This window comes from Lagopus muta, chromosome 5 (genome assembly GCF_023343835.1).
Source record: "Lagopus muta isolate bLagMut1 chromosome 5, bLagMut1 primary, whole genome shotgun sequence".
Lineage (NCBI taxonomy): Eukaryota > Metazoa > Chordata > Aves > Galliformes > Phasianidae > Lagopus > Lagopus muta.
In genome coordinates, this window is record NC_064437.1 from 10964187 (window position 1) to 10976701 (window position 12515).

At 35.8% G+C, this 12515-nt stretch overlaps 1 protein-coding gene across 4 annotated transcripts in view; it reads right to left on the reverse strand.

Moving 5' to 3' along the window:
- Nucleotides 1–18: 18 nt before the first annotated feature.
- The window catches only part of ZZZ3 (zinc finger ZZ-type containing 3), a 56940-nt gene continuing 44443 nt past the window's right edge, over nt 19–12515 (reverse strand). For all 4 annotated transcript variants that reach the window (XM_048944587.1, XM_048944589.1, XM_048944586.1 and 1 more), the window contains exons 10-13: nt 8844–8996; nt 6006–6140; nt 3570–3670; nt 19–3199 (exon numbers count right to left, since the gene is read on the reverse strand). In XM_048944587.1, coding sequence (XP_048800544.1) covers nt 3055–3199; nt 3570–3670; nt 6006–6140; nt 8844–8996 — 534 coding nt within the window. In that variant the 3' untranslated portion in view covers nt 19–3054. The remainder of the gene's footprint in view (nt 3200–3569; nt 3671–6005; nt 6141–8843; nt 8997–12515) is intronic.

Genomic DNA, 12515 nt, shown 5'->3' on the forward strand with positions numbered 1-12515 from the left:
TACAAAAATGAGAAGTGATCATTTGTTATAATTTATGTGGGTTTAATCCTTTTTAAAGCACAGTACATAACTTGAAAATATAGCTCAAATTAGCATGCTTACAAAGTAGGTCCTTTTTTCACTCAGGGCAGGTTCTTCTGTTTTCTTTCTCTTCCTTGCATTTGCCCTGTAAATGCTAATTCAGTTATTTTTCAAAGGAGTGTACTAGATATGTTCTTATCCTTCACATCCAGGATGTTCCTCCTTCCCTGGGTCCTTTTATAGACTACATTTTACCTCTGATGCTCTAGGAAATGCTTTTCCAGCTCCAGAACAGTGGCATTACGTGACCAGTAACATCTGCAGTACAACAGCTTTAAGCAAGTGACTTTCATAATTCACCAGTTGGAAAAAGGCAGGTTTTTCTACAACGAGCCTCAAAGCACCAGCAGCTGTATTGTGCAGTACTTAAGAAAAATAAGATTATAAAAATCTGCAGCCACCCTGAAGCTGCCAATTCATCTGGGTAGCTTTTTAGAGTAATTTTTTGTTACTTGTAACGACAACACAGCTTGAAACGTGTGGAGTATCATTATTGCCAGGATAAGAATAAAAGCAAGAATCAGCTGCTAATTAAAAACAAATTAAAAAGGAACATTATTTAACATACAGTTCCAGTTTACTTCTTTCTGCTTTTTCTGGTCTTTTTTTCAAAAAAAAAACCAACCAAAGAATCCCATGCTCGATCGGGCACATGTGCGTTAGAAATCTACTTGCATTTGTCCATAATGTATGCAAGAGAAATAGCTGTATATGCATGCATATGGAAATATCAATATTTATACACATTCAATTAGAAAAGGACTTATCCAAGATGCTTCTTTGCTAAGCGATTCAGATTTCAATTTCTCCTTCTGCTTCCAATCTCATTCAAAACACAATACGGATTTTCTTCTTCCAAAGCTATCTCAATCAATGCCTGGATATTTGCATTTAATCACATGCTCGCTAATTTCTGCTACTTCCTTCCAATTATTTTTTCAGGATATCAACAGAAAAACAGATTGCTGCAGATTCTCTCCCTGATAATACATCGCCACCTTACGAACAGCATAAATGGTCTCACATCCCCTCATTGCACGAGAGATTTTCAGGGCTTCTTTTGAATTAGAGAGGAAACTGAAATACATCTCGTGAATGTTTCTGTTGTATTTCTAAGGTTTATTAAATTTATCTAAGTATACAAGATATGTGAGATGTTTACACAGGATGCTTGCTCAGTGTTCTAGTAACCGTACTCTATTACCTTCTAAATGGATTAGATGCTTAAACTTACTTTTCTCTGAGGCAGAAAATGACTACACCCACATGTCACTGCGAAAGCTAACACTGATCAGGCTATAATTAAAGTTCTTAGGTGCAGCCAGCCAATTACCCTTCTTATTGCCATTTTAAAGTCAAATTACTTGGAATATTCAAGTTTTAAAGCAACTGGAAGTCTACTACAGTTATAAAATAATCAAGTATTTCTGAATCACCAGCTATACATTTCAATAAAAAATATATTAACTAAAGATATGTCACAGTAATTACAAAGCTTCTCAGATGATGGCATACCGTGTACCAAAGCTACGTTAAGTCTGATCTGCTGAAATCTGAAAGAACCAAGTACGAATAAGACAGGAGAAAACTAAAATGCCAATCCTGCAAAAGGCAAAGCACAGTTCAGTGGGCGCAGAACACCACCGGCTCCCACTGAACTCACAGCAGAGGAAGGTGCTGTCATCTTGCAGGTCTGCATAGTGAATATTTGTCCTTTTCATGTTCTCAATTCTGATTAAAAAGTCCAAACTACACAGAAAGGAAGTCACAGCAAGCATTCTATATATAAACAGACTGTATCCACATAGTTTATTTCTCACAGTTCTCCTGACAATTGAACATTATTTAAGAACATACTGTATACACAGATAAGAAGAAACATACAAAATGTTTTAAATGATGCACAACAAAATCCAGCAGTATAAAAGAATGCATGTGAACCCTTGCTCACTGCTCAGGCTAAATTTAATCACTGTTTAAATAGTAATAAAAATACAATCTTTCATGGATCTTGTGCAGACTACAAAAGAGGAAAAATTATTACCATATATATGATTTATATTAGGCAGTTTTCTTTGATGAGTTGCACTAACAACTCCAAATACAGAGGCAGAAGGCTGTGTATTTTATTTTAAAGGAGTTAATGTTGAGTATTAGAGACTTTACACAGTTACTACCACTGGCACTTTTCACCATATTTTGTACACATCACATGATCATCTTATATAACATTACATTTAAAAAATATATCTGAGTGATAATTTTATAACATTCACACACCATGAGCTGGTTAAGGAAGCAATGCCACAGTTGCCTCCCCTAGTGCTTCACTGTTGGTAAATAGAGTTCATCGTGGTTTAAAAATAAAAATAAAAAAAAATTGAAAGTCAATGTGATTAAGCAGCTCCGATTTAATAAAGGCCTGTAACCAACCATCGCTGAGACAGTGAGCATTTTTTAGAGTACATCCTAGAAGCAAACACTGTCATTGGTTAAAACCTTGCCTAAAGAAGTCAGTTACTGTGCTGAAAACTATTTCACAACAAAACTGCAAGCTACTAAACTGTTTTTTATATAAATACTTCATCTCCTCTGGATCTCATTATAACCGAGTTCTTCAATGCCTTTGGAATTTACTCTATCTTCAATGTGTGCTCTCATTTCTGGCTCACCCTTTTGTATGTTTTTCTTTTGTGTTTAGATTCACCACCTAAAAATGACTAATGTGGTGAAAGAAAAGTCTCCCAGTGAAACCTTCTGCACACTAGGAATGTTCAGCTGCTGTTCAGTGATCTAGGACCATGACAGCTCAAAGCTGTAGTTTGACAAGTACACCCAGGAAGCTGTCATGCTGTGAGCGACATTTCAGGGAAAGCAGACAGTCTTTCCAAAATGTGCACAGTATTAACAATGGTGCCATTGTTATTTTTCAAATAGTATAGTAAGCCCAAGATCGTAGATCTGCTTCCCATGTCATCTATTTGCTGGAAAGTAGTTTGGGTCAAGATAATTGTAACTGGTGCCCTGGGACATGCAGTAGTCTCTGTCTAAAAACGTCTCTGCTCTGTAAATAGGTTCTAACTGATGATCCTCCTTATGAATCTCTGTTTCATGCAGACTGCAAGGGAAAGAAAAAGATAACAGTTTAAAAGTTAAATACTTCCTTATTTTTAAGTTTCAGAAATACTGATCACATTTACAGGGTCATACCAAATTTGACACTGAAAAATTATTTCACAAATTACAATTTCCCCCACTACTTAACAGTACTAAACTGAATCTGTCCACTGCATTGTTATTTAAAATATTTCTTAAGCATGTCCTTAGATGCATATGTCATTAGATGCATACCTCCCACAAATATATGGTAAAGAATCTTTCACTTCACTCAACTATGCTTGAGTAGATACCCAACAGGCACTGCAATTAAGCCACACACATATACTCATGTTAATTAGAAAAAACAGGTAGAGAAGAATCCTACTCACCAGTCAGAACAAGAGTCACAGAAATCCAAGGACATTTCTTGAGGACAGTCTTGGCAGTGCCACCGAACACCCTGAATAGGTTCAATTCCGCAGTTATCACACTGTGAAGCAGATTGAAGACTACTGAAGAAAACCAACTGCATTCACTTCAGCCAGTAACAGTATATATCAATATGCCACATATAAAGGCACAGATGTAGGTCGATTACTGCTTGCATGCACAGCTGAATTCTTCTCCTCGCAGACCATAATGTGTTCATGGATAAAGAAGTCCTCATACTCAGAGACACGTCCTTCTCCCTGAGGACTGATCAACCTTTCTCTTTGCTTTGCTTCCCACTACCTGAATGCCCCACACATCGACACTGTTCTCCTGCTCAACAAAAGCACATGCAGTCCTGCCTGTAGTCACTGCTTATCCTCACATGGCTTAACGATGTTTCTGTAGCTTAAGTCCAACCATGTGAAATATCTTAACACAGATCCACTTTCCCCTCAGAGCAGGGAATATTAAGTGCAGCTGAATGGAAGAAGAAAAGAAAAACTATAAATGGAACAAGAAGAGGGAATGAGAAGTTCATGACTTTGGATAGGAGGTGCAGAAATGCAAAGAGATTCGATTTTTAAAAAGATAAAACTTAGAAAATAGGACTTTGAGGCAAGAACTTCTCAAAATCTAAACCAGGAAGAGTGCTGCAGGGACAGGACAGAAAAGGAAAGAAAAATGTGGGAGCAATCTTGTGCTCACTTAGCTTATTCTCCTTCATTTAGGACATGAAGTGCTCTGAGAGAGCTTTGGGTACCATCTGCGAAACTCACTTGCAGAGCGATTTGCTCCTGAGTCCAATCAACTCAGGGTTACAAACAACTTACTAAGAAACTGTCAAAACTGCATTCCCTGCTTTCACAATGACAGCTTTCAGAGTGTGAGGGCTGATAAGAAGGAAGTTGTAAGCATACTTAGGACTTTTCTCTGAAAACAGAGAATTCAATATAATGCTATATTATAATAAAAAATGAAAAATCCAGTTTCAGTTATCCCAAGTTCAGAGTAAAAAATAATGGAAACCCATAACCCTTCTGTGCTCCAGCTTCCTGCTCCTCTGTGAATCAGACATAATACCATACCTTTCGTTTTATTAAAAAAAAATAGTATTTGCCAAGTATTTTGATACTAAAGTGATGAAAGCTGTAAAAAGCCCACATGTGATTCAATAATTCAATATTCAAAGAAAAGAAATTGAATAATGTGTTCTAATTGAGGCTGAAGGCCATGCAGAACTAAGTGTTCTGAAGAGATGCTTATTAGGTGACTATTGTCCAGACCATGTACTAAGCAAGGCAGCACTCCTGAGGGAAAACTGTATATAATCATGTAATTTCATAGATTATAATGCATATTAAAAGCAAATTGGAGTTGCAAAGAAACTTTCAAACTTTTAATGCTTGACAGTATATAATGCCAATTTACTTTTCAGTATTATTTCATATAAAACATTATGCAGAACAAAGTACTTATTTTGTTTTCTAGAAGGCTGCTCTACCTGATCAAAATTGTGATTTTTTTCTTTTTTTTTTTGAACAAAACCACTAACTTGAAGGAGAGAGGAGACAGGATGAAGCCTCGGCAACCTAAGACGATTAAGTCTATCGGTGTCAACTAGTAAGGTTATTTCAATCTTTCAGTTATTTTGAACTGAACTTTAAACTGTATGTTTTTGCATTCTTATATGGATGGTTACCAGAAAATAAATGTAGCTGCCTAATACTTTTAACATGGCAAAGAAGCTGTCCCAACATAGCAAACCGTCGCAACAAAAACATGTTGCAAACCAGAAAACCTAATTTAGAGAATCTTATAGTTTCATATAGTTTATGACATGGCTGACACTGGGACAACACACCATTTTAACTCTGAGTTTATTTTCTCAATTTCATATAAACATTGTTTTACAGAACTGGTTCAACTTCTGCAAACATTATTTGAAAGGAATAAGAAGCTGCTACCTTCTTTCTCTGCAGTGAAAAACAAACAAAACAGTCACTCTCATACTGTCCTTTCACTGGTCTAAGGTGCAGGAAAAAGAACTCCAAAAAGCAGAGTTATTATCAGGGAATCACTGGAAAGACAGAGTGTAATGCCAACATAGAATTCTGTGGTGTTAGCTCTAGACTTTTATTTTCATACTACAGATGAAGAGAAGTTTGCATGCTTATTAATTTTCATACAGTATTCCACATATTCTGTGAAACCTGAGGTACTGGAAAGAGTGAATTACCTGGGTTGTTCTGAGTGAAGATGAGGAAAAGCAGACACTGAACAAGAATTACGAAACCACAGTTGGTGTCCTAAACAAAGCCTTTTTAGGAAATTCCAACCATGTTATCTTTGCAGATTTCTCCTGTTACTCAGCAGAGTGCAGAGCATCGGCTTACCTTGAATCCCACATGCTGCACAAATCCACTCTCTGCATGCATCTGCTGTAGTTTTTGTCTCTTCAATTTTTTAAACTCTAACAGTTCTTTGTATTCAGGTAACTCACGATACGTTATTGGAATACTCTCTTCATCCTGTTCACGGTTAAAAAAAGAGAATTACTACTTACATTAGGAATATAACTAGTAATATATATTATTTCACAAATCACTAAGTGTAACTATCTTCTGGGAAAAAGTTGGCAAGATATTCTGGGACAAATTGGAAATTATAATTAAAAACACAACAAAAAATACAAACAACTAACTTAAATTTTATTCTGTGCTACTTATGATTTGCATTATACCAAAACTTTACCACGCTAACAAGTTTCTTTTGGCGAATAGCTTTGCTGTCAGGTGAAGACAACAGCAGTGCCTAACTTTAAGTTCTATATTTATATTGGTACGTCCTATATTTTTATTTTTGAAAGACCCATAACTCAAGACAGAATCAAGCTTTAGTTATATGTACTCTGCAAAGTCTGTATGGACTATACTGGTAGGCATGTTCAGTTATGAAAAAGAATTACAAGTAATCATTCTCTGAATGCAGCCTTATCTCAATTCCCTTTTAAAAATCTGTGAAGCTTGAAATGTCTGCATTATTTAGTAAGTTTGCTGAAGGAAAAGAGGGAAAATGGCATGCTATTTAGTGTTAACTATTTTTCTAAGGGCCATATAAAATATTTAATTGTAATTCTGAAAATACTTAGAGGACTAGACTGCAAGTACCCTGAAAAAAAAAATAAACGAGGTTAAATGACACAATTTTATTGTGATAAGCTTCACCTTCTTCCTATTAAAAAAAAACAAACACCATTTACACAAATAAGTTTTACTAAAAAAAAAGCCTGGAATGATATAATCATATATTGAATAAAATATGCTACAACAGCTCCTCATGTGGACACTTGATTCTGGATTAGTGCATTGTATTCTAGAATAATTAGACCATTCACACCATGAATTGATCATCACTGAAAGTTAAATTCTCTCTTTTGAGAACAGTGTCTTCACTTGAGAATAATTAATTCATACTACAGTGCTGTTTGAGGAATGGTTATGCCAATCAACTGGTAACGCCCAGACAAAATCTTCTGTTTTTACAAGGAAACATTACCTGGTACTTTTATCGTGAAGAACTCAGAAAAAAAAATTCCCTATAATTTTCCAGCTACACCAAATATCTTCTTGACCACATCAATGCGCAGTGTAGTATTTCTCCCTGAGATACCAGCTGTCACTAAGAGACCTGATTTGTTGGACTTGATGATCCCTGAGGGCCGCCTCCAACTTGGATTAAAGCAGACTCCACTATATTCACTTTGATTATAATTCACGATCTCTTTTTCCTTCTATGTTGCTTTTATTTTGCATTGATAATCTTTCTGATAACTGAGGATCTTTCTGATAACTGAGCTCACCTGTGTCTTTCTACATTACTGCAAGCCAGAAATATATCCATCTGGAAATGCTGCACTAGTGAAGAAAGAAAAGATTAAGCCAAATTTGGGGGAAAATAAAAAGAAAATGGAAAAAAAAGAAACCAGGGAGAAGGGGCACACATCCACCATTATCACTGCAAAAAAGTAAAACAGCCATTTCTATCAAAACAATGCAAAAAAATCTTAGTTGCCCCCTATTTACTAGAGGTAGGACACCACAGGAAAAAACCAAAATGCTTTAGGAAAATATTAGGAACAGAGAGAATAACTACTTCAAAAAAAAAAATACAGGACAAAGGACTGTTTGATCAAAAACTGTTCAATTGAGATTAATAATGGTAATAAAAATTAATAGTGATCTGCAGCTCTTCTAATCTGCATTTTTCTTCCCATGCCTTTTAAGATACATATTGGAATAAAAAAATTACTGGAAATGCCTACACACAAACAAAAAGACCATCACAGAGAGAAGACAGAATATGAGCGAAGATGCAATTTAAGACTGAGCAATAGATAAGCAAATTTAAGAGTTTAAGGAAGACTCTTCAGTGCACGTAAGAAAAAAAGTCAGCAAAGTAAAAGAATGGACTTATCCTGGGTGGCCTTAATGCTGTTATTATGCAACAGGTTTTTCACACACAAGATGGCACTAGGCTCACCAAAAAAACACTACAGGTCATGTTCTTTGGTCTAAGCACAGTAAACCTGCAGTGATTCACATCAACTGTGAACCTCATCAACCATCTTAGCAGTGGATACACTACCCTGTATGCATGCATGTAAAACTACAAGAATGTAGACGTGCATTACTGCATATGATAAATTAGGAAACTGGAACACTGCATGATGCAATGACGCGCTGGGATAGGATATCTACCGGAGTCTGCCGCATGAGACTCAAGTCTGTTAGTTCATGCCTTGAAGCAGATTGAAAAAAATCCATAATTCTACCAGTGAAAGAAGGCAAAAAGCAACCGCCAACAGAAATTTTACCAGGACTGTATGCAATGCAGCACAGCATTAACTGGAATCGCATCTATACGCTTTGTGTGATTTTAACACTGATCTTCTGTCAGATGATTTTTTGAAACTATATAACTAAAATAATTTAGAAGCTGTTTCACCACAGAACTCTTTATTACTTCCTTTTCTTCCTTTCTGATTTGGTCTAAATTTCCTGCAGTTGTGGACTTTTATTGTAATGTGCTTGCAATTCAAAACAGCTCATGAATCTGACTATAATACTTCTGTGATATTCATTTTATGGCAGATGCTTAATCCTCATATTATTCATTTGAAAAGTTTAGATGACAGTAAAGAATGTATTCTCTGACTGATTTAAATGACATACCGATACTTCCTCTTCTGCTGCAATATCCATATGGCTGTGAAAACTGGATCTGTCATCATCCTCATCCATATAAACTGGAGGCTCGTGCGATGTCATAAAAGTTGAAGGTTTGAAAAGATGTTTATTTAAAGGGTGCTGCCGTCTACTCGATGACTACAGTGGAAAAATGGTACATTTTAAGACATCACCTGGTTACCATTTAAACAATCCTTATCCAATACAACCTTGTCAAGAAGTCTTTCCTGCACTGAACAACATTGCATCATCTTTCCCATTGTGATTACTTATATCTCTGTATCACAGCTTTGTATAGTCTCATATTGTGGAGTTTTTTTCCCCAATAGGAAGTGAAAGAGACTCCCCAATAGGAAGTGAAACACTGCTCTAGTAAAAACCTATCAAGAAATTGCTCACATCATAAAAACCCAACCATCTAAACAAATGAGATAACAGAAAAACAGAAAATAAAACTGCCACGATTTTAAAGACTGAGAACTGAAGTGCAAAGATATTAATGACTTCCAAATCTCAATGGACACTGCTAGTGTGGAACTAAACAATTAAATGCTTTGCACACAACCCCACGCTTGACACATCATCAAATTCTTAGATATTCCAAGAACCCAGTTAATACAAGTCTAGACTAATTTTGTTCAGATTTCTTTTTTGGTCTAGGGAGAGAAAAAGCTATTGCTAAAAGCAGTTCGTTCCACCACAAAAGACACTTCTACAAGTTAGGAATAAATGCTCTCCAAAGGTTCTTTTTCATTGCCACTATCTGGAAAAGGAACCCAAGAAATGTCAGAAGAGATAAATTACTCCATTAGCGTGCATCTGAAACCTTTCAACTGTAATGCTGTCTGAAGGTGTAGAATGCACAGCAATTTGAAAGTAGATTACTTAAAGGCACTTAGCCCTTATTACATATTCCCCATGGAAGAATATTTAATACCAAATAGAAGAATATTTAATGAATGAAACTGACTCAACTTTTTACTTAGCTCCTTTCCAGACTACCTGTTAAGCATCTTGATATATTCCATAGCTTAAAAAAAAAAAAGCGTGAATCAAAAACTCTAAGCATGAAAAGCATTTCTTCGTGTGTTTTGTAATTATAGAAGAGAGGACCGTCTTGCTCTTTGTCTAGGTTCTGTCATATAGATAAAGCATAATAAATATTTAACATAGTTATTACTTCATCTTTTATCAAGAACTTGCATCCCAGAGGTTCCTAAAACCAGTTACAAAGCCATTTATTTGAAGAAGGTTTCAACATGTAACATTATTTTAAAATTGTGTATAGTTTAAAAAGGCAAAGCAATTATATTGGATGAAATGTAGCTATGCAGACAAAAATACCAAAGGAACTGAGTCTAGCCCAATTAACTTGTAAGGAAAGATATGAAGCAATAATGGTTGGAAACTGGTACCTCATTTATGCAGGAGAATTACAATGCACAGAATAAAAGTGAACACTTTGTTTTAAGACTGATGTTGAATCACTTGTGCTGATTTTTTCCACCTGCCTTAAGATCACTGGCTTCCTATGCTTTGCTTCCTTTCTAGTTTCCTTTAAGATACGCGCTAGAACAATTCCACCTGTAAAGTTAGGCTGTATCTCAGTCTGAGCTGACACAGTGATTTAAATATTCTGTTAATATAAGGAAAACAGATCTGTATACATAGAATCACAGAATCATTAAGGATGGAAAAGACCTCTAAAATAATCATGTCAAACCATCATCTACCACCAATACTGTCCACTAAACTGTGTCCCTCAGTGCCACATCCCTATGGATCTGGAACACCTCCAGGTTTGGTGACCCCACCACTTCCCTGGGCAGCTGTGCCAGTGCATCTCTGCTTTTACAGGGAAAATATTTTTTGTAATGCACAACCAATATTAGATCTGAAATGTAAGAAAGAAAAATGTATGTCTACACTTACACACTTGCATTATCTCACACATGGTTACGGTCTACAATTTAACCAAGGATTTCAATTCTTTTTTTACCATCATTCTGCTTTTTAACATGATTCTACAATACTACCTACAAGCAGACAGTTAAAAAAAGTCATTTTTCCTTTGGGAAGTGTATCTTCAGGATTAAGCTTAAAAGAAGGTGAAATAATGACGGAGTATTACAAGCATTACATTACAAAAATAAGTCATAACTGAATAAAGGAGTGCTAAATCACTGGTTATGCATTATTTTCACTAGTGGCTGGCAACAGTTAAACAGAAAACTGGAGTATCCTGCATAACTTCATGTACCATTTATGTGAAGAGACATTACATCATATGAGTTCAACAAGATGTTCAAGAATGAAATAGGACTCTCACCTCCCCAGTAACCATTTCAAAAAAAGCAGACTAGGTGATCCCTATGGAGAAACCTCCTCGTGTGAAGAGCCTCTTCCGACACCAGTATTTACATTAAACATAACAAAGCCTTTTAGTCCCTCAGAAATGCGTACTTTAAGAATCAGCATCCAATACTTACACATCTATTACAGGCAGTAAAGCAGATACTGCCATTTATGGCATATGTATATACTCAGAATCAAAATAAACATGAGCACAGCACAAGCACAGTCCAGGCTTTCAGTACCCCCTTGCACTTCCTTTCTGCCATGATATCTTATTCTCTACTGGGAATAACTACAGTCTGATACAATCTGTATTGTAAGTAGACAGCTTATGTTAGTAGACTGAGAAATCAAATCCCCCACATACATTGTTTGTTACATTTTTTCATCTGTTGTGTAATTATATTTTCTTTTTAACATGAGTTTCAAATAGAAAATGGAGAAGCTACCTTGCTACAAATCAAGGCACAGTGACCTTATTCTTACAATTTAGTCATAAGAATAAAGTTATTACTCACATTGCAAAAAGGGACATAAGTGCTAGAGCCGTTTTACATATAAGCTTAAGAAAAAAATCTAAGTTGGCAGCATTGCTATTGTAGTTTGCAAATGTTAAGAATTTTATAAAATATGGATTCTGTATTTACTGTGCTGTGTATGTAAGCAGAACAGCATAAAGAACTTCACGGATTGCTGTTCAAATTAGTGAAAAATACAGTTAAGAGTCACATGTGTACTGATTAAGTGCTCCTATTATTCAGCAAACACAGTGATCTGCTGCCCTGCAGCATTTCTCATGTTCAGTAATAAGTCTTCCCAAATAAAATTAAGAGGAAAGAAAACAAGGGGTGGGACCAAGGTTATTTAAAATAGCAAGGTGATAAATAGAAAATAAAAGACTGTTTTCAGAAGGAAATTTTCACCCTCTTGAAATCAGCCCCCAGTACAGTAAACCGTACAAGTAATGCACAAGTAATACATGATTCTCACTACAGTATTTAAGGTATCAGCATTTGCAGCTGGATTTCCTTTTTTTTTTTTGTTCTCCTATCAGAATGCAATTTTCCAAGAGATGAAGCAGCAGAATCATGCCTCTGTTTATAGAGTAGAATGGTAGGTTAAACTCCTGGTGAAAGTAAAATGGCATTACTTTGTTAGATGGCACACTGGAAAATTTCTGATAAAAGCACTCCTTCTTTGCAACAACTTCAGAGAAAACTAGGAGATAAATGTTGCACACACCCATTTTAAAGCACTATAGATACACAGTGGCAGTTCTTCCTATCAGGCTTGTCTGACAGT